Source organism: Patagioenas fasciata, chromosome 16 (genome assembly GCF_037038585.1).
Source record: "Patagioenas fasciata isolate bPatFas1 chromosome 16, bPatFas1.hap1, whole genome shotgun sequence".
In the NCBI taxonomy this organism is placed as follows: Eukaryota; Metazoa; Chordata; class Aves; order Columbiformes; family Columbidae; genus Patagioenas; species Patagioenas fasciata.
In genome coordinates this window covers 14,150,633-14,178,327 of record NC_092535.1, presented here as the reverse complement: position 1 = coordinate 14,178,327, position 27,695 = coordinate 14,150,633, and the positions used below count along the sequence as shown (strand labels likewise).

General features: G+C 42.2%; 1 protein-coding gene across 2 annotated transcripts in view; it reads right to left on the bottom strand.

The window, feature by feature from the left end:
* Positions 1-27,695, bottom strand: part of PHACTR3 (phosphatase and actin regulator 3) — a 102,038-nt gene that overhangs the window by 34,685 nt on the left and 39,658 nt on the right. The window contains exons 2-6 of one of the 2 annotated variants that reach the window (XM_065850230.2): positions 15,204-15,365; positions 14,242-14,319; positions 9,509-9,691; positions 4,683-4,886; positions 564-828 (exon numbers count right to left, since the gene is read on the bottom strand). In XM_065850230.2, the coding sequence (XP_065706302.2) occupies positions 564-828; positions 4,683-4,886; positions 9,509-9,691; positions 14,242-14,319; positions 15,204-15,365 (892 nt within the window). The remainder of the gene's footprint in view (positions 1-563; positions 829-4,682; positions 4,887-9,508; positions 9,692-14,241; positions 14,320-15,203; positions 15,366-27,695) is intronic. The other variant, XM_065850232.2, reaches the window with a different exon arrangement.

Here is a 27,695-nt window from a genome sequence, read left to right as displayed (position 1 = left end):
AGAAATGTTACTGACTTAACTCTGAAGCTCCAAGATGGAAAAGGTTATCTCTGTCTTCCTTCTGCTAATACACAGGAGTGCTTATAATGAAAACCAGACAAAGTACCCAATGTACTCCCACACAAGCATTTGTATTAAAAACGCATACCATCTATGTTCCTGTAGAAGCCAAGAGATAGACCAAAATAATAGCTTTTCTCATATGTATAGTACTGATATTTAGAGCAGGATTTGGCTTAGCTACTCTAACTTGACATCTTGTGGGGAGATTTTCTGTTGCAATAGGCCAAGGATTATCAAATTATTCTACCTGTTTGAAAACCTATTTCCATGTCACAGTAGCCTCTGTATAAAGGAAGAACACACTTTGAAGCAACTGCCAAACAAAGCGTTTTAACCAGGGATGGATGTTCAAACTAGTAGCACCAAGAGGAAGACGAAGACAAACCCAAGCTGCAAGAGTAGGTAAAATGCTAATAACAGGCTAGGGACATTTACCAAGAAGAATGGTTTAGTGGAATGATTTTCCTCATGCACCCCTATAGCCAAGAGGCTGCAGGTACCTGTCCTGCCGGTGTTTGGTGGCCAGAGCCCTGTGGAGTTCTTCAATGACTCTGCTGGGAGGTAAAGGCAGGTGGACGGCAGCCAGGTGAGGGGAACCGGTTGGTGTTGTTACCTGTCCTCTGACATGGGGATCTGAACTTTTCTGGCCAGAGGGATGGAAGAGAGCAGCTTGTCCTGAGATTTGGGAGGATCCAACAATGACATAGTTCTTCAGGATGGTGGAAGGAGGAGATTTCATGGCTGGGTCATCTACTTCGCTTCCTGCTGTCAGGACACAAGAGGGTAAGAGGTTGTGCAATGCTTCTTATTTTTCTTTTGCAGACAGTCAGCTCTGAAATTGATTTGTTGTGTTGAACAGAGGAAAATGGTGGGTTTGTTCTTCCTAGGAGGTAACTGCTTAAACTGAGTAGCTGTCTGAATTCAAAAGGCTCATACTACACAGATCCAGATCTTTGATCTAGAGTAATAGATGCTTCCTCCATTTCCCCTCTTCCCCACAGTATCAGATACTTCATTTTTTGCAACCCACCAATGCATTCTTGACTGCCAGTACTGCCACTCCTAACCACTGACGGCTTGTGCTGTGGTGCCTTTCCAATCCAGCACTTTCTCTGCTGGACTCTGGCAGACGGTATTAAAATTTATGCCCTGTGGTTCTCAGTCAGGACAAAATGTTCCGGTGTCTACTATCTGCTCCTCTGTGACTGCTGCACAGCTTAGACCTCTGTCTTTCATATGCCAGTTGAGGAAATGCCAAAACCATTATAATATGAGGATAATGTTCTCATAACAAAACTTGGCAAACGAAATCCAAATGAAAGATGTAGTATTCAGCACTAAGAAGAAAAAAGAAGGGTAAGGCAACCTAATATATTTTTTTAGCCCCGGATTTAGACATTTTTTTATGCCATGTAAACATTTTATTGGAAATTTAATGTTGATATATACATTTCTGTAGCACCTGAGCCCAAAACATAGTGGACATTTCCTTGGTTGTGTAAATTTTGTAGTTTTATGCTTTTAAGATAACCGGACACCTGTCCTGAAAAATATGCTGGTAAGTTTTTCTGTTCTACAGTTTTCTTCCCCCTTCCCTTATATCTCTCTCCAAAACCTCTGGCATATTGCGTTGCTTACACCGGTAGCTCAGGCTGTGTGTACAAAGGCAATGAAAGTTCGTCATGCACAAGTATTTCTTTTCTCTTGTTGCCACCTAGTGTTTTAAACAGGAATTTAAACTGACACAACTTGTATTCACAGACCATTTTAACTTCTTTTCACTTTTGTGATAAATCCTTCTATTCACAGCAGAGAAAAAAATCTGGTCAGGCCAGGATTATCCTGAAATACCCATGTAAAAAGAGCTTGGTTCCTATTAGCAGGATAAATTACTAGAAAACTGGAGAGGACAACAGTAGGTTTGAATATAAACCTCAGTTAGTAAATACTTCCTCTCAGACCCAACATCCTGCATAGTGGTTGCCAACATTGTGCCTTTTCTGAAGCGCACTGCTGGAAATCCGGTGCAACCCTGCAAGGGAAGCGCTGGGCAGCCGGGGGCTGGAGGGCAGGATTGCTGAGGACAGCAGCAAAAGCACAAGTGGGAAGGAAAGCTCCTGTAGCCATAACCAAAACCAAATATCAGAAGTTTGAGGGTGACAACACTAAACCTGGGTTCTTTTTCACGTTTGTGGGGTGAGAAGGTGAATATCCTTCAATGAGGAGAGTTACACACATTACAATCTTCTCTCTCATTCTAAGAAATGTCTAACTTTTTTTTTTTGTAATTTTTGGAAGGCATCTTTGCACAGTTCTTTCCTTCCAACACAGAACCCTAAGCAGTGGCCACAGTTTTCATTAATCTCTCTATGCATCCAGGAGATGGGTCAAGCTGCTCCAAAAGTTATTAATGCCGTATTTAAATCTGAACTTGTCTAAAAGCACAGGGGCACGTCTGCAAGTGTCTATGTGCTCAACGTGCAACATCTTGGCAATGAGACACCCTCGCACCCTGGAGCTCCTCCTGTGCTGATTGGGATGGTTTTTGTGGCCACAGGACAACCAACCTCTGCCTAACAAAGATGTTTTTTTCAGTACGCAGGGGGATTTTGAATATGTGCTACTATGGAGATGCACAGAAGACATTTATGATCAATCGTTGCCCACTGAATCATGGCCTGAGGGGATGAAAAAACACATCTCTTACATCACTTTATGTTGCTGCACAGTGGGAGAGGGTGTCCATGTTTTCTCAGAGCAAGAACCCCAGGTTCAGCTCAACCATAAACCAGGAAGGGAAGAGATTTTGTTTTATCTTTATACCTGCTTGTTCCTGGAACAGGTCAAGGGCCAATTTTGTCCTTACTGCAGCTTGAGCCAATATTGAGGGTTGAGAGTTTCTTTAGATCACACCTTATTTGTCCCGTTGACAGCTGTTCAGTGAATAATCTTGCAAAGTGACGTCTTGGCACCTTGCCCTGTTCCCCCTCTCGCTGTGATTAATTGGCGCTTGGCTTATTCCTCACTCCTCTGCTAGCAGCATCTCTGACATTGTTAAGGGGGAAAAAAACTAAACACAAAAGAGCCTTTCAACCTCTTCATCTTCCTTTTCTTTCATAATTGCTCTTTGTTTCTCTCTCCCCATACGTTAGTATTCCCTTTCCCTCATTGACAGTATTTGTTTAGTCTTAACTTACCACTGCCTCCACATTCACACAAAAATAAACAAATGTATCACTATTGAAAAAGGGTTTATAGTTATTGAAGTCACTGAGAAAACTAAGAGTTGTTCTTTGTGGAGAGTGAAATACCAAAACTCAGAATATCTTAGATGTTAGAGGGAATACTTTGGTTAGGCAGCAAAATACCTGGACTCAAAATGCTGTGAAGTGGCTGGTGGAGCTGTAACTTCATTATCCTCTGATTCTGTGATTTCCAAACAGCCTACATCCCACACTGAGCACAGCCTTAGTATCAGCTGAGCAAAGTCAAAGGGGAGTCCTGGTTGTGCCTGTTCGTGCAGCAGGATAGAGCCGGTAGCACAGAATGTTGCAGCAATCTGAACAGCAGCTCCCAAGGAATGTTATGATACCATTTTGAATCCAGCTCCCACTTAAGGTCTTACAGCTTTCAAGCATGGATGAAATATGGATACTTGTAATTTTCCTCAAAAAGTCTGAAAAGCCCAATATTTTGTATGACACTCAGTGGTCAGATCACAATGCTCCTCTGGTACTTTGTTCCCTGGTGACTTTGAAAATCCTGTTCTTTGTGCCAGGAGATGAGTGTGGATGCAAATCAGAGCTGAGATAATGGTTGTCACTTACAAGTCTAAATATCCAACAGGTCTGACATTTGGATGTCAGGAGTTAATTCTAATTTGCAATAAGGCCCCTTTAACTGCTTTTACCATATGTAGGGGCCCTAAAATTGGAGCGAACTAAAATCATATTCACTTTAACACCCTTTCTGCAGTGCCAGAATGTTGAAAAATGTAACAACATTGGCAAAACCTTAGAAAATCAGGCCCAGAGAAATTGCTCTTGAAACATTCAATGAAGCCTGGCAGAGAGGATTGCTTTGTGAGAGCCAGGTGTCTCACTTACACGTGTTCTGTGTAATGAGACCAGATTGCATAGCTCTGGTGTAGACCTGCCCTAGAGAGCAAAGGCTTCAGACAGAAACTTCTACAGAACCTATTGACTTGAACTTGATTTTGGCTGTTGTACTGTTCTCCAGCAAGAGCCTAGGTAATGAAAACATTTAAGTCTTGCCTGTGTTTTATGGCATATCAATATGAGCATCTAATTCAGTAGATGTTTGCAGTTGGTTTTATTTGTTTTATTTGTGTTTAGTGCAATAGACTCACAACAAATAATCCCCTGAGAGATCCAGATAATGGTGTGAAGTACAAAGATCAGCTCGTTGTTATCAGGCAACCAGGCTCAGTTTGTGGAAATCATTAGCATTCTGTTCCCTCAATGTAACTAGCCTGATTCACAGCAGTTTACAGGAGTAGGCTTAAAAAAATGATGTAAGGAAAACAATTTTGTACTGTGCTGTGTAGATGAACAAGACATAAAAGACGGGAAAGTCTTTACTGGCTGGTAGTGACTGACCTGTTAAGCTCTTTGTGATTTTGGAGATTGCCTTAGGTGGTGGAGCTGGGAGCAATGGGGGGCTGGGAAGCTGTGCTGGGTTTCCTTCTGCCTGTTTCTGGGGGGAATCTGTGGATTCAGATGCAAGTAAGGCTTGTGGACTGTCTTCAGATGCTGGCAGGCTGGCATCTTCTAATTCTTCCGCGGGTGCTGAAGGTTTCTTGGCTAGTAGGAAGATAAATAAAATTAACGGAACATGAAGTTAATAATCATGATTGGCCAGGGGACAATGCCAAGAACATTCAGAAAAGCAGAACACACAGCAGACAGCTAGAAGCACTTTGTTTCCATAATGGAAATAACTATTGTGTGAAATAGCCAACCAGCCAAGACAGGTAAAGAATAAAATGTGTGAGGATATTGAAGAAATGTTACTTTTGATGTTCCTGAGAAAACTGCTGAGCTTCCCTTACTTCCCTAAACCCTAATTCCCTTTCCAGTTTTTGTTGTTGTTGGTTTTTGTTTGGTCGGTTTTCTAATAATGAAGACAGCAAGGCAAAGCAACTGTTGAGAACTGCAATGAATTTTCTTACAGTGCGCAGCTGCAGTGGCACAGTTACCGAGTGAATACTCTTCTGTGCCAAAGGAAAAAAAGCATTAAACCTGTCACATTACACGAAAGCTGCCTTTCCAGTCATTTCTTCTACATGTTTATTTTCACAATTTAATTTTTATCTTATTTAATACATGACTTCAACTTGCATCCGAAGTCTCCTCTTGCTGTACCTGACTCCAGAACTGTTGAGCCTTTCCTAAGGTTAAAGTGATAACCAAGTAAAGTCTCCCATAGAAGGATTTACCATTGGATCCCAGCAACTACTGGGGAACAGAAAATCAGTGAAATACTTAAGAAAAACTTCAATCACCAAAGCTTTAGTTTGAGATGGTGACGCAGTGCTCATTTCAGGATAGTCTCCTGAAACACAGCAAAAGCACTTAGCTGTTCAAGTTAGTGCAGGCTGAATCGCTGAGCAGTTCATCAAATTACCCCAGCTATGATGAGGGCATAGGAGCACAGATCCAGAAAGGCATGAAGATGAATCAGGACAGAGGTGGAATTTCAGTGACAAAGTCTGTGGCAGAATGCAAACCCCCCTTTTTCCCCCTCCCTCCTTCATCATGGAAGGAGTAGGCACATCCACCTCTCTCTCTATGTGAGGCTAACAGCTTCTTTTGTTTGGCCCAGAGCACCCTGGTCAGGGCCATTAGGAGAAGGGATTGCCAAGGCACCAGTGAGCCGCTGGGCACGTGTGACCAGTGTGGGGGATGTTTGGAGGCTTCAGGGGCACCCCACACACGGTGTGGGGGTGCAGAGAAGCTTCTAGAATGCCTACAGTCAGGTCTGATCAGCCTATAAAAACGGGACTCTCTCGTCGAGACTGGGCCCATTGTCGCCGGTCTCTCGGAGCGCGAGCTGAAGGTGCTGCTGCCGAGAGCCCCCCTCCCCGGGATGGAGACCCCGCTTGCCTTGCCGCCACGGGTGTGAGTAAAACTTCTCGCAAGATTGCGAGTATATTTATCCTTTCCGTGCACATATGCACGTGTAACTTCCCGTGCTTAATACAAGCACGTATAAAATTATTTCCTCGCACTATCGCAAGTGTAACTTTGTTCCGTGCACATTTGCACGCGTACTTTAAATTATTTCCTTGCACAATCACGAGTGTAACTTTATTTCCTCGCACAATTGCGAGTGTATTATAAATTTATCCTCGCACAATCGCGAGTGTATTTTCCTCCCGTGCTTCCATATAAGCATGTGTAGTATTCCGTACATATTTGCACGTGTAAGTAAATTAACCCTCGCAGGATTGCGAGTGTATTATAAATTTACCCTCGCACAATCGCGAGGGTACTCTTTCCGTACTCACTACAAGTACCTATATCTCTTTAAGAATAATCCCACACCATGTTCAGACAAGTGTGTACTCCTCTGGGACTCAGGGGTGGTTCCAGCATTGTTTTGGGTGAAGCCACGTGCATGCACACTGTGGACCTCCTGCTGTACTCGTTGCTGCCCCTTAATAATTTTCCTCAACTGATACCCGAACCTATATTTAAGTCACTTTTGGAGTGCTAAAACCCTGTTTCTCACCGGTTTAATAAAAGTTGTTTTGGACCCTGTTGTCCCTTAAACCAGCCTCGGGGTGCCTCCGTGACAAAGTCCAAAATGAACATCCTTGAATTCTGCTCAGGTACCAGCTGATTCTGGTAATGCTTAAACTCGCACATCGCCTTGCTGTTCGACTTTCACGCTGATCAATGTCCTGATCTCTGCCTTGGGATCCATGTGGACCCAGGGAGAGGCTGGAGCCTGACTCTGATCTAGAACCCCAGCCACAGCCAGGCTCTCTCCAAACTGCATTTCCAGCCACTGCAGACTCAGTAGTAGCCATTGAGGGTTATTTTTCCTACCCTAGCAGGCAAAGTGCTCATCTAAATAGGAACATCAGTGTTTTAGTCTCTCCTCAGCATGAGAGAGGTCCAGACTTCTTGCGCTTGATAAATGGCAAATCCCACTACTTTTAGCATCCTGGATGGTCTGAACAAAATACCTTTCCCTTCAAAACATTATAGGGCCTCCCCTAAAAATTCAGAGTAGGTGATACCCACAGCTGCCACATCACAAATCTTTTCTTGGCTCAGTTTTATGTCTTGTTTGGAATACAAACTCTCTGTATTAATGAACATGCAGCATTCTCCCGTTCGGAGTGCACAGGGAGGCACCAGAGCACTTAGGCAGTTGGAAACAATAGCATTGGCAAGATAATAGCATTTAATTTGTTGACAAACAGATTAATGAGTATGCCTAGAAGAGAAAGAATAAGTATTAGTGGTCCAAAAAAGACAGGAAAGTAGAATAAATATGCATTGTTAACAGGAATTCTTGTGAAATTTGGCTGGATAGGAAAGTCTGAATTATAGAAGGAAATCATTTTCTTTTAAATATAATTCTAGGGGAATGCTTTGATCTAGGCTGACATTACATTGTATTTTTGCACCTACTGCACAGAAGACAAAAAGTGGAATAGAGGAAGAGAAAAATTAAGTCACTAGTGGGTTACGTTACATAAAGGTCAAGAGCTCCAGTAGATGTTAGTAGCTTGATGAGAAAATTGGTCAGATTTGAGGGCATTCCCCTGAGCAGAGCAACTTCAGTAACTTCACTGAAACCAGTAGACCTCCCTGTGATGTGAAGTGCCATGGTGGGACCTTTCCTATGGAGAAGGTGAATCTGAAACACACTCGGCCTCAGTCAAATAGGTAATTTTGTTTCTGAGCTCCATCCTGTTCCACAGGTGGTGTCACAGAAACAAACTAGCCTTGTGCACTGTTTGCTGAAGAATGCTTCCTTCTGGTTGTGGCTTTTTGTTATTAGTGGTTTTGTTTGGTTCTGTTTGGTTGGTTTTTTGTTTTGTTTTGGTGGTTGTTTCTGGTAACAACAGCACATGTTTGACTGGATCTGAAGGCAGACCTGAGTCCTGAGTACACAAAGCTATCAGCAGATGTCATACTGCAGAGTGAATATTATGCTGCTGAAAATACTCCAAGTGCTCAGCACCAGACTCTTTGCCAGAGTAGCTAATTATTCATGGAGTGCCACTTGTCAAATTCCATCTCACTACTAGGTGGAAATCCTCCCCTTGGGACTGCTCCCAGGCCCACTGGCTCGGTTAGGTGGGAAAAACTGCCCTCCGTCTGCCCAGGCTGTTCTTTTTCTGTGTATTAACCAAACATAACGTCTACCAATATTTCTTTTTTTCCCTCTTCTTCCCTTCTCTGGCCATCACCCTGCATATAATGGGCCAGAAGAGCAATATTATATAAAAACAAAACAGCAGAAGTGAACAAAATTGCATGAGTCATGGCAATGAAAAGAACAGGAGGAAAAGTGGGAAAAAATAAGCCAAAGCAATGGAAAGTACTTCAGAGAATTATTTCCACGCTGACCTGCTGAAGCAGGTTGAGGGCACAAACAGACAGCTCAGCAAATCACCGCAGGCAGGGGTGGCCTTGGTGAGAGTGGCCAGGGGCTGGGACCTCAGAGAAAGCAGGGCATGAATGTGTGGGATGGAGAACAAAAGGCAACCAGGGCAGATGGAGAAGGTGTAAAGATTGACCAGAGGGCAGGAAGTTCTGTAATCGCCACATGGCACTCCTCACAAACTAGGATAAAGCATTATCTCTGCAGCTTTGCATTTCTTGGTTGTCAGGGAGTGAATGGAAACCCTCCGGCTGCTCAGTCGTGCCTGGCTGCTCTGGTCCCAAGGAACTGCTGTCACAGATGAGCTCTGTTGGAGCACAGTTGCATGAAAGGAGCTTGGGTTAGCTTATCTGTGCTCCTGGTATTGAACTGCGCTTGTATTTGCAGCATGTTGTAGACAGGGTGATGATATGGACAGTGTAGGCTGTGTATTGACATTGTTCTCCTGAGCCAGGACAAACAATTTCAGGCTTGGCACAGAAGTTTAACAAATGTTTTAAGAGAAGCTTTTTTCGTCTTCACAGCAGTCACTGCTAACACCAATGGGGCACTATGCCAAGACTGGATTGTCTCATAATCCAGCTAATCCCATTATGTCAAGTTTTGTGTAGTCCCTCAGTTTGGTGGCAGTCTCAAAAATCACTGTTTTTCAGTACCGGTTGCTAACCTAGTATGGGCTGAGCTGAACAAGGTGCTCTGGCTCTTTAATGCACTGACATATTTGATTCCTCATTAAGCATCTTAGCAGATATATTTTTTGAACGTTTTATAGGGGTTTTTTAAAACATTTTACATACAATACCTGCATCTTCTTTCAGCTCGTCCAAATGCAGCTCCTCACCAAGCGAGGTCACGTTCGTTGTGGCTGCTACTGTACTCTCTTGCTGCACCTCTTCTGAGGCAAGCGCCTGGCACACAGGAGCTGGAGGGTCACTCTGCATTGCTCTTGTGGCATCGTCACCAGTGTAGCCTTTGCCTTCGGTATCTAAAACACCAAATCATTTAATCTTAGCTAAACCATTAGCAGTGAAAGCTGAAACTCCTCGCTATCCTCTTGAGAAGAGTGAGTCCCAAAGCTGCTAGTGGTCAGGGGATTGTGATTTGTCTTAGAGCAGCACCTGATCTCTAACAGTGTCGAGCATTTGTAATGCAAGACTTGTGGAGACCAGCCCATCTGGATGCTAATATCCACTCAGTTTTCTCAACAGGGCACCTTCCTCTGTGGGCATCCAGCAGTCTGGGCAAATGGCCATTGTGCGTGTCCAGGAGGCCAGTGCACTCTGCCAGCACCTGCTGTACGGGAGATGAGCGCAAGCCTGGGAAAGCAGAAGTCTCTGGGAGGAGGCAGTTCCTCACATGAGCAGAGATCAAGGTGCAGCACATGCACAGGTTGGTCTGAAGTGTCTGAATTGTGTCAGGCTCCATGTACAACACGCCACCCAACTGCCCCAGTAGTAATACCCGAACCTTACCAAAGGCAAGGGTGCTCATATTCCCTCCCAAACTGTAGGTTTTCACTGCAGTTTTAGTTACTCAGCACTGAAAAGCGTGTCCTGTGTGATTGAGCTGATCAGAAATTCAAAAGCCTCTTCATGCAGACCTAGATACTGCTCCCTTTGCTTACTCTGAAAGATTTTTGTGCCAGTGATCCCTGCAGCTGTATGCATCTTGATGACTGAAGCTTTTCTAGTATTCTGTTCAGACAGGAGTCCTTGGAATACAAATTATCCTTTTACTTCATGACTCTTCCAGAATTTACAAGATCAACATCATTGTTGTAAGCCAAAGCAATTACTCCCCACTCTAGCCAGCGTTCCTTGCTGATGGACGTGTCTGATGCCCGCTCCTGGCCTCCTGACTTGTATTTCTTAGCCCTAGACTCTCCTTTCTGGAAGCTCCTGACAGGGCTGTGTTTTCTTGCAACATCATGACAAGTTTCTTGACCATTGATTTAAAATAGCTAGCATTCACAGCTACCCCTTTTTAATACTATTTGGACAATCTGCAGAGTAATTTATGACCCTTTTGGACAAGGGTATCACATTTTGGCCCAGAGATGCTGCGGAAGGGATGCAGTATTTTTGTACGCTGAGCTCACTCAGTCTGCCTCATAATCACGTTTGGTGAAAAGTTACTGTTCTTAAAATAGCCCCTGCAGTAGCACAGTTGCTATGATACAGGGAAGAGGAGGGGGAAAAAGTTCATTGCCTACATTCCAGCTCATTGTGAAGGCAGCCTATACATAATCATCGGTGTATTAACAGCTGCCTGCATTATTTGCCAAGCAGCCCTTTTCTCTTGCTGCTGTAGGTACAGCTACGTCTGATCATGTATGTGCTCATAATGGGCAGAAATATTGGGAGAAGCTCCGAAAATGTTTTCAAGGTAACTGTGTTCTGCACGTTCCTCAGATCCTCAGCGAAGGCAAGCTGCTGACAGCCATGCCACAGTGAAACTGCAGTCAGAGACAGGAGTTCCTGCAGATCCCCCTGATGGAAAAGTGTAATGACTAATGAAGTAATGACAAGCAGAGGACAGCCCTGTTGAAGAATTTCTGTCAGGGAGTGTCTGAGACTCACAACAGTGAGGTTCCTTGTCAGAAATGGTCAGCTCACGCTTAGATCAAAGTGAATGTGCTGCCTTGATCGGCAGTGCATCCCGGTGTCTTAGAGATAGTCTAGGGACAGGAGAAAGCACAAACCTTAGATTCACTGGTAAGAAAAGCAGTAGAGAGCCTTGGGTATTGCAAAGTGATCAGAAGTAGAGATGTAATTTAGTTGGGAATGAATCCTACTATATGCCAGACCCTGCACCCTGTAACCTCCTACAGGGTGCAAGTTGGTTCCCTGGAGTGAAGCTGTAGTTTGGCTCCAGGGGTTTTCGAGGGGCAGGTTGGCATTTGTCCTGTGTGAGCAGAAGACAGAAGAGGCCCAGGCTCTCACAATCCATGGATTCAAATTTCACAAAATGATACTAATCTGAAGATTTCAGCTGTCTTTCTGGTAAACCAAGTTTGTGACAAAACATATTAGCATTCTGCCTGCTTTACATTCACATGGAAAAGGGAAGGATCTGATAGTGTCATTTCAAAGCTTTCCTGAGTACAAACCAGGTTGAACAGAAGTAATTGAATGAAAGATGATAAAGTGTCAGAAACACACACAGAGGACTGTGGGTCTGTATATCCCCCCTCCAGAGCCCTGACAGATGCTCAAGGGAGACTGAGATCTGGATGAATATTGTGTGAGATCAAGTGAGCTCCCAATATTATGGACAACATCCCAAGTGCCATTTCCACCTTGCAGCTCGGTGTGCGCAGTGTGTCTGGGCAGCTGGGCTTTGGGGTCGTGTGAGGAGAAGGGGTGACATAAGCTGTTAGGATGACTCATCACCGAAGCGAGGACGGTGCAATTTCACCCTGAGCTGCTCACAGATTGATGCAGATTCTGCGCTAGCTTTGTGGTTTGCTCTGAGCCAAACTGTCCAATTCAAAATGCTGCTTGACAGATCTTGTGCTACGAAACTGGAGTGTGGCACAGCTATTGTAAATGCATGAAGCAGATTTGGAGATTTCTCAGACTAGAGCTTCATCCCAGTTTGGGCTATTTATGAAAGTGAATGGGAATTGAGTCTCTGGAAGTGGAGTAAAGCCTGATGAAATAGTGAGATTTTAGGATTTACTGTAGTCTTTTAGCATAGTATGCTGCTTTGACAATTGCAATTTACTGCATAAATGAGGACTTAGCCTTGAAACTGCTGCTACTTCAGCTCAGTCCAAGTAGGGCACTAATCATTTACTGAGAATTATTTGGGTCAGTTCTTTATTCCAGTTAATAAGCTGCTTCTCCTAATAATATAACAAAATAACCCTGGAGATTCACAACACTCTCTAAAGAAAAATAACTTGTAGGTGGCTGCAATGTCCTTCAAGTGACTGTTGGCCATCCTTTCCTTTCTGGGCATTAGGGTGGTACTGAAAATTTGTCTAATGTTTGTAGGAGCTCTATGCAACTTCACTGCAGACAGATAAACAGTCTGTTTGCAGCTGCCTTTTTAAAAGCACAACTTGCCATCACTCCTCACTGGACTATATATATAATTAAAGTACTTTAATTTCATTAAAATGATCTTGCAGCTTAGCATCATCTATTTTCCTCCCAACCAGTTCTTTGTGTATACAAGAAGTTTATTGATTCATTATTATTATTACCTTTTAATGTGCTCTACAGAAGTTTCCTTTTACTGGTCTTTTGCAAAGCTCTAGGTATACACATCTTCAAATTCGTGGATTATGGGGAACTTCCACACTCCTAGCAGAAATGGGGTGTATTTTTCTATTCAATAGTGCTAATATTCTCATAGGACAACTAATTATCTAGAAGTATGAGGTACAAAGAGTTCAAGAGACAGGAATTGAAAATCAGCTTTCTAAAATGTCCCATTTTAGAATAAGCTGATGGTTTAATCGATTATTTTTTAAACTTAAACATAAAACTAATATTAAAATATCGAATAAAATAATATGAACATTGTTTTACTGCAATAACAAAAAAATCCTGTTTAAAATGCTCTTTTTCTGACTTTTCAGTTGCTCAGTTGCACTCCAGCACAGCATCACTGAGTATTGTCCCACAGGCTATTTATAGGCATGGCATTTGTTTTATACAAAGAAACTCAATCATTAGTTTCAAATAACATAATTTCTATCTGTCAGATCGATCACCCTCAAAATGCCAATCTTTCTTCATGACTGTATGTTCTGTTATCAAGTTTTCAAACATAAATGTGGATTGTTTTTTTCTTTTTTGTTTTTAATCTCTGTTTAGGTGGAAATGGCACTTGGGATGTTGTCCATAATATTGGGAGCTCACTTGATCTCACACAATATTCATCCAGATCTCAGTCTCCCCTGAGCATCTGTCAGGGCTCTGGAGGGGGGATATACAGACCCACAGTCCTCTGTGTGTGTTTCTGACACTTTATCATCTTTCATTCAATTACTTCTGTTCAACCTGGTTTGTACTCAGGGAAGCTTTGAAATGACACTATCAGATCCTTCCCTTTTCCATGTGAATGTAAAGCAGGCAGAATGCTAATATGTTTTGTCACAAACTTGGTTTACCAGAAAGACAGCTGAAATCTTCAGATTAGTATCATTTTGTGAAATTTGAATTCATGGATTGTACAGTTTAGCTGAATGCAGCTGTAAGTTTCAGTTTATATTTATACCAGCTTTAACTGACTTCTTGGTAGTCGGATTTAGCTGGGTTTAGAGCAATTGCATAAAACATATGTACCAGCTCAGGTTCGCACCATGTGAAGATGAAGCTGCATTCAGGATGGTAAAACATCAAAAATTAAACTGCATGGATTGATTGCTGCAGGGAGGAAGTTAAAGAAAGATGTGCTTAATTCAGATATTGAATTTTCCTGTTTGGATTTATTTGTTTGTTAGGTTTCTTCTTTCGCAATTTTGTGTTTCCTAATATCCTGAAAAAGACTTTGATTAAAAAAAGATGAAGAATTTTTACTTACCTTGTTCCATCATCTCCAGAAGACCTTTCTTAATGAGTTCATCCCGACCTTGCCGTGCTGTCATCTTCTTCTCCAGCACTGCATGAAGTAGTAGCATAACACAGCACCACTTAACAACAGAGTATTCATATAATGGCTTGAGAAAGATAGAGTATGGAAATTCCCTCTACTCTCAGCTACTGTGTGCTTGGAAAGAACTGCAAGGATTTTGTTTTGGGACTGGTAAGCCTGTTTCTTCCTTTTCCTTCATTAGAACAGCTGTAAAACCACCCACATGTAGAACTGAGATTTATGATCTAACCTACTGTCTGATCACACTGGCTGCAGAGTCACTGGGATACTGGAGCCTTCATGCTGTTTAATACAGCACGTTGGAGCTGCCTCAGGAAGCAGTGTCCTTTACTGTGACACTCCATGGGATATCGGGGCAAGCGGAGGGAATTGCACCATCCTGTCTTAGGAAAAGAAAACCAAGCTGGTCTCCTTACTGATCTCCTGGGACATCCCTGGAGACCAGTGAGAGCAGATTGTGTGTTCACTGGGCTCCTTCGCTGCGCAGACAGCTGCTTGAGGGAAGGCATTTCAGTGCTGGAACTGCCTCCTGTCACTTTTCATAATGTTGCTATGACCTATATGATCTTCACCCCAAATAAAAGGGGTGATGATACTTGGGGCCATAAATGTAGACTATTTTGGAGAAGGGACAGCCCGTGAAAAGCAGTCTGTGTTGAAGCTTGTACTTCACTTTAGTATTTTGACCTTTTTTCTAAATTTAATGTCTTGTATGATATAGGAAAACAGCCCTTATGGGCTCTTTCTAGCCTTAAACGCTATTAATCTGTAATGTGCTGTAATGTCTGAATTAAGTTAGATCAATTCACTGTTAACACTTCCTATTTAAGCAAATTTCCTTCAAGATAAGCTTTGTTCTGTGCAGCATCACTCTCTTGTTCTCATCCTACCTGCAGAAGTCTGCTTTAGCTTCTCGTTTTTCTTTTTCCGCCACTTCCATGGCTTGAAGATCCTGCCCAGTGTTGCCAGTTTGCTGTTCCTCCTCACTGGTGGAGTTCGAATCCCTGAGACCAAGTAGTCAGAACGCATTGCAGGGGACTGCTCCATCTCATCTGGGAGTAGAAGAGAGGAAAGCCAGGTGTTAGACAAAAAGCTCCAGCATGAACTTAAAAAAGGGGAGGCAAATGGGGGCTCTCCAGCTAATGAGCACTCAGTCTGGTCACCGAGATAGGCAGTGCAAGACTTTGCAAGAAAATCTCTGCGTTGCTGGAGCTGGAGGCCGGGCTGAGAGCCACCAGCCAGAGAATCATTCAACCTCCCTGTGCCAGCCCGATGCTTCCTACCAGCTGCTCTCCTCACTCTGGTCTCAAACAGCACCTGTCTGGATGCCAAATATTTCAGTATCTTCACTCCCACCTTCCCGCATGGATTCATCAGGGCTATTAGGACCATAGAAAGAGTGATGTGCTGAATTTGTATAGCCTATGTTTTATCCTATACCTTTCCTACCTACACCAAGGCAATGGTGTCACCCTCCCTCCCAAGGGCTGTGTGGAATTTCTGAAACATGGAGAGCTGAGAGCTCCCAATAACTTTAGTAGGAGCAGTAGAAATATAACACATCCGTAAATCAGGCCCACGTGGCCTCCAGTTAATCACATAAATGTAATATTCATCTAGAAAAATTTAGACCTTTGTGAAAAGCTGAGAGGAAGTGTAAGAAAGCTCAGGTCGCTTCTGAATTCCCAGCTTCCATTTCTGTTGTCACGCCACAGGATATTGCTGCCTTTTAAATGAACTCTTTTCACATAAGCTAACACAGAACACACTGACTTCTGTGAGCTAATGCAAATCATTTATATAAGAACAGTTCGTTTGAATATGTGCTACGTAAGTAAAATCCTAGAACTATTGTGCAAATGTATTCCTTGAGGAAGTTAAAGGGAAAATTATTTCCCTTTTGTCCAGCCAAGCCACAGGAATTCGGAGATAATGCTTCAACTGGAAAAGCAATTTAGGTATTTTTAATATTCTGTCTTGAAAATATACTGCAAGTTTTGCTTATAGACAAGGCTTACAGGAAACAATACATACTGACTATTCACAGCTGCGTGCTAGCCAGTACCATGGAAGTAGCACAGTTCCATAAATGGGATTATTGATGGCTTCACTGAGCTTTGTATTTGAGCACCAATACAGTGACTGTTAAAAGAGAATGTGTCTGATGACTGATGGCACATTACAAGAATAAAAACTGAATGACAAGTTGTATTTTTTTTCAACAGTCAGTTACGATTTAAACGGGCAATGTGGAGCTATGAACATGTGCACTTTTCCAGTAATTTCTCTCTGGAACAACAACATTTATCATAAATTGTTTTATGACTGCAAGATAAAAACTATACAGCATCTTCTAGGCTTTGTTTTTAAGTTAACAGGGTGAAAATGCTTAAATCACAGCATGGAGGTGGGTATTTCCAAGTAAACAGGAAACAATTTTGAAAGATTATTAAACACAGCAGGGGAATGAACACATTCCTCCTCTTCCATTTAATTTTGAAAATACTGGTAATAGAGATGAATCATTCAGGAGAGACAAATGAAAAACCTGGCCATGTGAACTGTCAGGACAGAGAAAAGTCTGTAACAATTCCCACCGCCCCACATTGTTCATGCGCAGTGAAGTTCTCTTTCTGTACGCTGAAATTAGAGCATCTTCTGTCTCATTCCACAGACTTTATCTTGGGCTTTAATTTAGGAATTATTTAAAATGTACTAAGAATATATATTTGCCTTTGAAAGAACGGTGTCTACCACCAAGGTGGTATTTATGATCTACAATTTGGAGGTCAATATGAAGCTGAGAGAAGAAAGTAGCAATGAGCCTCGCACAGAAGGAGGGCAGTAGCCTACAGACCACAGCTGGAGTGCCAAGATATCATGCTCCTTTCCTAATTGCATATTCAAAACTGAGAAGTATCGCAGAAAAAAAGCTTTGAAGAAGTAGAGCTGCTCTTGATTACAGAGATGGCAGTGAGAATGGAAAATGGCAGAGTAGATCTGCTATTAATTTGCTCTTATGATTACTTTAAAGCTGTAATAGAACCCTCAAAAATAGCATTTGACCATTTCTGGTGACATCCCTTGAGTGGGAATGGAAATGTTCGCAAAATTAGCTCAACTCAAAAGAGCTGTAGAACAGACTGTAAATCAGCCCTCTGTCTCTGGAAGCTGCAGTGGAGCAGGACAGCCCAGCTCAGCCCTGCTCCTTGCCCGTGACACTGCACTGCTGCTCAAACATCTGCCATCCCAGCATGTAAGTGAAAATTAAATTAGAAGCTGATTTAAAGTAGTGCCTTGGCAAGTTAGCGATCCTACTGCATTTCATTTAGGATGTAGATGTCTTCAAAGTGGTTTAGGCACCATCCACATGTTTTGTTTAACACTAGCAGAGATCATGTTACCTTTTTTTTTGCCCGGTAGCAGAGGTGTAGACAGAACCAGGAAGGCATTCAAACCCAAACCTGTGTGTCTTTAACAATGTTTATTATCCCAGATATTCCCCAAAGGAAGGGAGCGGGGAAGTGATCAGTGCTTCTGTAGCTTCTACCAGCCCTGTCAACTGGGTTTCTTCCATCCCCTTCTGTCCTTTCGGTTGCGGAAATGTAAGGATTTTACACCTTAAACTTTGGTTACAAATGAAATAGAGATGGAAATCAAATATCAAGGAGTAGTAGTTATATGTTTCAGTGGAGATTTTCGTGGGCTTTTTAACTTTATTATTGTTTCTCATATAGTACAGACAGTTCTTAAGCAAATGGTTTCATCACCTGGCACATTCTCACCATATGCAGCTCCTACACCACGCATTTGGAGAGATGGACACAAATAAAAATAGAGACACAGTAAGAGAGATGTCCTGAAGTCATAAATAACAAGGAAATGGTCTTACTGGCAATAAGAATTACAAGAAAGCCCTTGGAGCGCCTCATTTCCAGTCAGTTCATTTTTTCTTGGTTGTGGGTTGGCTGCTTGGGAGATAAGAAGTTGACAGCACAAAAAGCGGTTCCCACGTACAGCAATGAATACTGAAGGAGAAGGCGCGCCGAAATATCAGCCAGCTCCTGCAGCCAACAAGCTGCCAAGACTTGCCAACCCTCCAACCACTCCGTGGAATATTCAGCACATTTTTTTAATCTGCAGTCAATATTTTAATTATGCTAACTGTTCTGTGGAATAACGTGGTTATTTCTCCCAGAGCCTGATAGCTTGAGGCCAGGCCATGCAATTACATAGAGGATGTCTGCAAAATATAAACAGCCAAGAGCCAAATCAAGACTCTTGAAATCAACAGGGAGAAATGAGGAAATGAGCAGCAGCTTAACTAACTACGTAATGTGGAAGGATGAGGGATGGTTGTTATACAGGGTCAAGTGAGCACAAGCTTCACCCACAGCACCCTAACCCTACCCAGAGAGGCTGGTCTCTGCTTGGCCATCGCTTCAGAGACAGACCAATTGGTCCCACAGTCCCACAAGGACATAGTCATCAGCCCTGTGGGGCCAGAGCATTTTGCTCTGGCTGAGGCTTGTTGACTGCTCATATCAAATTACTTTCAAGACCCTGCTGTTAACCCATTGAGAGCAAAGGCTTCTGTACTGGAGCTCCTGATCCAAACCAAATTCCTCATGCATCACTCAGTTGTCATCTCCTCTGCACATGTCCAAGGGGTGGAAATGAATCTGGCTGTGCCCCTGGTGATGATGCTGGGCAAGCGCTTCTTACAGTGTTGGCTGGGGTAATTTCTAGAGCTCCTCACAGTGGGTCAAATGTGTGAATGGTTTGATATAGGACACATCCCAAATCAGATGGGAGCAGAGGTTCTGACCTGATGGCTATTGCTCTGCAGTATTGCTCTGGTATGCAGAATAAACCAGGCAACACAGAAAAAGGAAACAAACCATAATATTCATTACATTTGGCTGCAGGGTCTGACCCCTCAGAAAGTCAGAGCATCCGCAGCTTCTCTTTACATCAGCAGCAGTTGCAGTGATCAGTGTTTCTGAAAAATGCCCCATTGCTTTCTTCTTTAAAATTTTGTGGTGACATAAATAGATTACTCTTCCTGCTAGTCCCTTCTCTAAGAGAATTATGCAGGGATTGCGCAGTTTTTCTGCACATAGAAGCTCTCCCATGTACAGATGTTAAGTCCTGACTATCCCATCCAGCCTCTCACAGAAGTGGGGCAGGTTTGCCTGGGGTTCTGTGAAGTTTGTGTCCTGGATGTGTGATGGAAGAGTGCCCCATGCCTGCACACAGCCTTCATTTGTACAGCAGATGGTTTTGGTGCTCAGACAATCACGTCTGGGTGATCAGTGTTGTGAATTTGAGCATTAAGTTCAGTCAGTTTGGTCTACCTTCTTGTGTTTTTCATGATGAGCCGAAGAGTCTGTAGCTTGATGCCTGGGTTGCTGATTCCAGCAGCTACAGGCTGCACTCTGCAAGCTGGTGTAGAGCAGCTGGAACATCAGGGATGCAGAGCCGAGTTACACTGACCTTGTCGTGGAGAGAGGCTGTAAGAGGCAGGGGATGCCCTCTTGCCATACACAAAATGCAGCAAGAAGTTTACGGGAAGATGAAAGATGCTGAATTTTAATATGCTGGGAATTTTGGTAACTTAAATTCATGGTAGCGGAAGTTATGCCTTGCTAAATCCTCTGTGTACTCTGTTAGTAGAAGGACCACTGAAAAATCTGCAACCTGCAGGCAGTTTAAAAATAACACAGCAGACAAGAGCTGCAGGCAAATTTGTAAGGCAGGCGTGCTCTGTTTTCTGATGAACTGGCTTGTAATGCAGCTCTGCATGTTCTCCCCTCTATTGTCATTGCATGTGTCTTTGCAACTCAGATACGGAGTTATAAAAGGAAAAAAAGTTCCCTGTAGTCCACTACAGAGGGCAGAGACAGTGAGTGGGATCAAAATGACCTTTATTGCTTTTAGGATAGGGGTGCCTTTACCACTACTGACTTTCAGTGCTGCCTAGGATTAGTGTCTACCCCCAAAAAGGACGTTAAGGAGGATGTCACAGGGAGAGCTGAGCTTTTAAAGGGTTCATGTCTACTACCGGTCAGTCCCGAATCATGCAAGCCAGACTTTTGTGAGGTTAGCCGAGAAATCGCACTTCTCTACAAAGGGTGCTCTATACAGAGAATGCTTTTTATCTAGTCTGAGAAACCTGCAGGGGATGGAAAGCAGAAAGGTTGTCTTGGTTTTAGAGTAAAGACTTTGCTGAGCTTTGGAAAGAAAATCAGCAGCGGGAACAAACACCCTTGTCCTCAGTTCAGCATCCTGAAAGAGGAAGAGCTGATCACAATGATTGAATCCGCAGGGCAGGGGTAAACTGGTGTCTGGGAGCCTCTGAACACTTCTGCTGTGTTCCAGAGAAGCAGAACTCAAACTGAAGAGATTTTTTATCACACTGGTTAGATGTGTGCTGTGATGGAGCCCTTCCTTGTCCTAAAGATGTTTTCCATCCCCTGCATTTCTGCAGACATGGTCTCTCTCTTGACTGTCTTTGAAAGAAAACTGCAGTAGAATGTTCCACTTTAAAGTTTCCATTTCAGTTTTTTGAACATATAGTATTTTGAACTAGAAATTAGAAAAAAAGCTTTTGATGCACCTGAAATTTATTTACTTTTTGGAAGGCTTTGTTTGTATTTGGAACTATGAATGTTTTAATGTTTTGGGCTGGTTTGGAAAAAAACACACATAATCCTTTGTAAAACAGAAAACCTAGTTCCTAACAGTTGTTACTTAGAAAAAACAAGGTATTATAGTATGTTATTGAATGTAATCATAAGCTAATTTTGGATGCGCAGCTGCTGACATGACACAGATTGTTGCTCTGACACATCGTATTTGTTACACCAGAAAACTATTGAAGCAAAGTAGGGAAAATTACAGGATTAAAGTGCAAATTCAGACATTCATCTATCCAAATTTTTAGATTTTGTATGGTCAACAGTGTAGGTAAAAATTACTTGAATTCTTATCTCTCTGTTCTCAAAACTGTGATCCTTTATGTTGGTGATTCCCCGCCTTGGATTTCATCTCACTCGTTTTAATCCCATAAGGAAGCAGATGGTTAGTGAGCCAGGTTCATCCACATGATAACTACGTCATTCATCGAGTTACCTTGGGGGGAAAATCTGGTGTAGTGAATTTGTACAGACTTCAAACTCATGGAGATGTACAAGGGCAGGTTGAAAATACTAAGAGAAATGGCAGAATGACAAAAGGGAATAGAGTCCTCCATAAGCACCATACCCAAACCAGCTCTGGGTTCAGCTTCCACTGGCACAGGCTGTTCTTGGGCCGTATCACGTTTCTTTTAGCCAGGTGGTATGAATCCTGATTAGGTTTTTACACTTCCCTGCATGAAAATGCCACTTACTGTGCTTTCCTTTCTACCCCTCATGTGGTTTCCAGAGTCTGAGCTTCCATTTTCACTCCGTACTTGAACATTTGCCTTGTATCCTTGTTCTATAATTTCCACTGCTCCTTAGTATGTGAAATTATGATTTAACATTTTTCTTTAATTGAAGGAGGAAAACATAATTTGTGGGCGGTAGAAGGGGGCTGTGCTTGCCAAGGAAGTTTATTTCCATTCTGCCGTGCAGAGCTTCCCTTCAAAGTATTTGGATTTTAAACGAGTCTTAGCTGAAAAGAACGGAGAAACAGATTATACTTATCAAATGAAAGAAAGCAGGAACGTGGCAACTCCAGCTAAATCTCTTAGATAAAAATATGCTTTATATGCTTGAGATTTGTGATTTCCTTCCAGAAAATGTTCCTTCGAGAAGCTGACATATCACCTAACAGCATTAGCACCATATGAGCCAAGGTGCAAAGAAATTAATCAGGAGCGTTTCGTGCTTTTGGATCATTGTGTCAAGTCCCAATAGCACTTTCTGTGATTTACAATCCACAATGTGACATTAGCAATTCATTAACAAAATAAGTTTTTTGGTGTTTGCATAAAGGAACCCACAACATGCTTTACCCGGATAAGGAAGAACTAAATAACAGTAAGAAAATGAGACTAATGAAGGATTGCTGTGTAATCACAGTTAATGCAGTTATCTGAGTCTGTAGAATATCTCCTTCCAAGGAGAAACTTGATGTTTGCCTCTCACCATTGAGAGCTTGCTCAGACAGAGCAGCATCTCCTGAGATTCACACAAAAATCCATTCAAATAAAGTCAAAAGAGCAGTGTCTCTGCAGAGGGCCAGGAGCCAGACTGTGCACCAAGCCCAGCCCATCCTGCATCTGCAAAGGGTTTTGTACCACGCAGGTCTTAAAAATCCCCCCCGGCAGTTTCTCCAAGGCTCTCGGAGAGATGCTGTTCTATAGAGCAGAGGGAGGCCAAGCACAGGAGGTGCAGGAATGGCTCAAATCAGGCTTTTCAGGCACTCATAATACTAAAGCTGTTGTCTGCACTGCAGGACCAGTATTTCATCACCTGCAGTTGTTTAATTAGCTGTAGCCTTGCTGCAAACCTGTTGAAAGGATGTTTTTTATAGCTTCCTCAGGGAGTCTGCAGGCTCAAACACACCCTGTGCTGTCTCCAAGAGGCACCTTCAAATCCATTTCGCCGCAGCTCATCCCTGACAGCAGTTTCACTTAGAGGGACAGGTAACACCCAGGGAATTCATCAGTGCAAGAGCACCATGCTTGCTAAGCGGGAACTGTGCATTGCTTTGTTCTGAGATTCATGCACCAGAATTGACCCGTTTAGAGCTGCTTCTTTTCATGGGAGTCCGTCTGTCAAGTATATAGTCAGCTCTTACTTTATATCAATCCCAAACTTATGTATTAGTGAAATAATCAAATCCTCATGTCCTATGCACTTTTACGCCCTTGTAATTTAATGCATAATTTCCTTCTTCCCTGGAATGCACCACAGCTCTGTTGGTGCTCTGTCACTGTTCACTACCACTGCTGCAGACAGAAAACATTCTTCTCTGCTTTGTGAAATGCAAGACCTTCTGCCTTTTTTTTTTTTACCCTTATCACTTCTGCTGCTTTGCGCTTTCGATTTCCTTACAACTATTGGCAACAAATACACATTAGTGAACTGTCTCTGGTTCATATTCTGGGCCTGCTACACAGAACAGGACAAAGATTTGGAAGAAGAAATACTTAACCAACAAAAATCTGACACAAACCGGAACAGCTAGAGAGAAAGGTAGATAGAAAACAGGCGCAGTGACTCAATTCAACTTTTCTGTAAAGGTTACACATCCAGTTTGGCTCCTTGTAAAAGCATTATAAAGCTGCCAGTGATTTCTACATTTAGTTGGTATGTAAATTGTGATTGTAAATGTGTGACCTCCTTCTTAGGAGGTCACATCACCTGAATGAAAGGCTAAATGCTTTCTAGAGATGGTTTGGTCTGCTGCACGTAAAGTTCTGTAAATATGAGACGTGTAGGAAATCCTTTGAGAGGAGCATTGCTTTTAAACATCCATTTATCCCACTGTCTACTGGTGTTTTCCAAAGAGGCAATTATACTAATTACTCAGCAGCCTTCGAAAGACAGCAAGGTACCACAAACCCTCTGTTGTCCTCAACATCCTTGAACAGACACATGCGTATGTGCATACCCACAGGGTGGGAATAGGACAGGACAAGTCCCCGTGGGCAATGGCACTTCTCACCTGTTAAATCTTGTCATAAAGTTAGTATGAACTGCTCCTTCCCATGGCACTATCTCGAGGCTCACATAGGACTTTAAAGCACTGATCTAACAAAACTGCAACATGCTTAACTGTAGAGATTTGATTATCTTTAAAAATTAATGAGTCCCTGAGAGCTTCATAATCTGAAAACTGAGATTCCGCTTCCAAATTGATGGGCTCTGGTTAACAATCTAAAGTGCAAATAGAGCAATATGTCTCCTGAAATGAAATTCTTTACCGGTCAAGGGCCAAGAGAAATAGTTGCTTAACAAATTTACTTCAGTGATTATCACTGTTTGTCTGAAACGAGACTACAATCTGTTCCTAATGGGAGTGGTGGGATCTTCAGGGCAAGGAATGAACATGGAAATTAGTCAAAATACATAAATCTGTCTCCTCTGCAGCTCTTGGAATGACTTCCACTCCAGGTTGTTTTCTTCTTGTATTATAGGAGCTAGGAAAAATAAACTACTGAGTTGTAATTCTTGCTCTGTGTAAGCAATAGAAGAATGGAGAGACAATGTCCCACATGGCAACAGCAAAATGAGAATTTGGCAGGAGAATAGTGGCCTCTGTCCATGAGGTCTCTGTGTCACCCAGCAGCCAAGCAGGGAGAACAATTATGAAAGTAACTGCTGTTCCTTTTGCTAATATAATATATAGGCTGTGTATACGTTAGCAAGTAATGCAGCCCATTAGAAGTGGGTCCGAGAAGAGCTGGTGCTGAAGACTCAACATCTTCTGGCGTGCATTTGTTAAATAGTGTGATCTTGTGACTCTAACTTGACAGAGAACGAGCTCTTTCCTTACAATGTGCAAACAAGATTCTTCTGCAGAACAAAAATGCCAATCAACCCAAACAACCATCTTTCTAAAAATGAACTAAGAATTCCTGTATTTTCTTTCCAGAGGAAGGATAAATATCATGATTTCTCTTACTAAATCACAAGATTCAAAATCCTTTAATACTCATGCAAATTCCCATGAGTTGTTGGTACCAAAAGTCACCACCTTTCATCAAGACTTTGGCTCTTAAGTTTTTGGTAAAGTAGCAATTCCCTTCTATCATGTTTTAGCCCATCATACAGCTTATCTGAAATGCCCATATAGTACACTTTGCTGTTATATGTCCTGATGTCCAGGATGATACAGATCTTCTGAGAGCCCTTCAGCAAGACATTTTAACATCAATGAAATTGCTATGCATAAATTAACAAAATAGATACAATGACAACTTCAAACTTGCTAGAATGATGCTATGGTTGTGACAGAAAAAGAAAGATTAGTACACGGATGGAAGATCTTCTTTTAACTTGATCTTTTCTAAGGTTAATAGAGCACTGAGTTCAGTGGAGAAAAGGCCTTGCTTTTAACCAACATTGAACCATGTCTAGGGAGCACAAGATTATACTTGTATTCTGCTGCTCAGTGCTTATGCAAAAGAACAAAATTTACTGTTTTCAAAATCAAGAGCATATCAGGAGCCTGTGTCTTTGTACAGACAAGTTCTGTTCGTTTTACTAGCAACAGGTTTTAGATTCACATGGGTTTTTTTAAGACTAACAGTCCCAGGGAGCTCTCTGGTGTCCAGCTCTTGATTTTCATTTGGGTTGCACTTTTGAGAAAGAATCATCTAATGAATGTGTTTCTAACATTTGCCCTTCATCACCAAGAATATTTGGACTTTATCCTTGTTTCATTCTTTAAAAAAGTCTTAAAAAAAGAAAAAAAAAGGCAAAATGCATAACCAGATCTGTAACAAAAATTTAGTTTTAAAACTACCATAGAAAATGAACTGAATTTCTATTTCAATGCATGAGGTTTTTATTAAACAAGTAAATAATAGTCTTGCTTGTTTCAACCATATCCTGGGCCTGTTTTTATGAGTCTCACAAAGCCCAAATAGCACGGAAGAGAAACCAACATGGAATATTTTTACCCCGTCTGACCTAAATTTATGTATTTTTTAGTTCTTCCAAGAGAAAGAAAAGTGGAATAAGTATTCCCGCTTCTCAGTTTCTTTTCAGCTTTCATATTATAACTGTGTTCTCAGCTGCTTGCATGAGTCATGGAGAGCTGGAAACCAGACCCCCCCAATATCATAATAACTGCTTCCTCCTGAGGAAGCCTATGTGTGTTTGGGGGTATTACCACTGAAAAGCCACAAAAATCTCCTGAAAGCTTCGTGCCAGAAACCTACATGGGATCTAATAGCGGAAGTGCCAATATCTTAGCTGCAAAACTGATCACTTATGAGCGTAACGAACACTAAGATATTTAAACGTTTCCATATCACTCTGTCTTGGAATTGATGCCATTCAGTATTTGCAGAGGTTTCAGACTGCTGTTGACTTTGTGGATTGTTTTGTGTAATGACGGTATTGAATTTCACTGGTCTAGGCATAATTTGGATGTGATCCTGTGATGTTCCCAGAAACTCCTAAGTCCAGAGGCTTTTCTGAGAACTGCAAGGGTGTTCAGTGTTTGCTAGGCTGATCCATTCTGTTCCAAGCTAACATGTTCATCATTGCCTGCTCCTTCCTCTCTAGTGCAAGTTATATCCAGACTAAATCTCTGTTTGAAACTACCTATAGTATTATATTTAGAAACAAAAGAGGAGGATCATGGCAGAAAACCATTCTTCATTCTGAAATCCTGTAACTTTTTTTTTAGAATAAGCCAGGTCCCTCCTACTTTGGCTCATGTCTAGACTGAGCAGAGCATATCAAACCAGGTCAAGGATCTTGTGCAGTAAGAGGAAAAAGAAAGGAAGGCCAACTGAGTCAAGCATAAGCCAAAGTCATCGGCAAGTCAAATGGATTCATACCGCAAACCTAACAGTTAAAAATCTGTTGTGAAACACATTAGCAGAGGGTATTGGTACCAAATCTGCCTGTCAGCTCTATCGCATTTATAGGCATGTATCATTGTGCCTTATACTGCCCTGTTTCAGTCATGTTCGATTGAGCTTATTTGCCTCAAATACAGAGCTTCAGTCCTAAATTCCTGAACATAAGATCAGACAAGGCGTTTGTGACACTGAAATTACATCAGAGACCATTCCCTTTCTCAGTGGGCTGCCCGTCCTCTTCTCTACACACATTTTGCACCCAACTCTGGTTTTTGCTGTCGTTTCACCACTTGCACAGATTTAACTGTGTAAGCTGCAGGCAGCCACCTCTCCCTCTCAGTACAGTTTGCTGGTCCTCTGGACAATAACAGTCTGGCTTTAATCAAGACTATGCAGGAAAAGCTTTTCTTCTCAGAGAAAGCTTTTAGGTGTTACAAGTGCTCAGGATAGGTTTACCACACTGGGTAATGAAGCAGAGCTAAAAATACCATCTGCTCCTTTGACATTGCCCATTCATTACAATAAATGACTGAAATTTCTGCGACTGCAGAACAAAACATGTTTTATGTTTTTGCTTTTAAGTGGAGATGTGTAGAAAGCTCCTTGCCACTTGGAATATCCTCTTAGTGTTTTACATAAGAGGATAACAAAGTTTATTTGGAAAACACAGAAAAGCCTATGGCTTGTTTTCCTCTCTTTTACTTAAATGAATGAGGAGAGATCTTAGACTGTGAGATCACAGAAGTTTAACTGGCCAAACTTCGTCCGTTATGAGTAAATATAGTGAGGAAATCTGCTGAGACTGCCCTTCAGAACATCACCTCCTCCTGGCAATTCGCTGCACTGGATA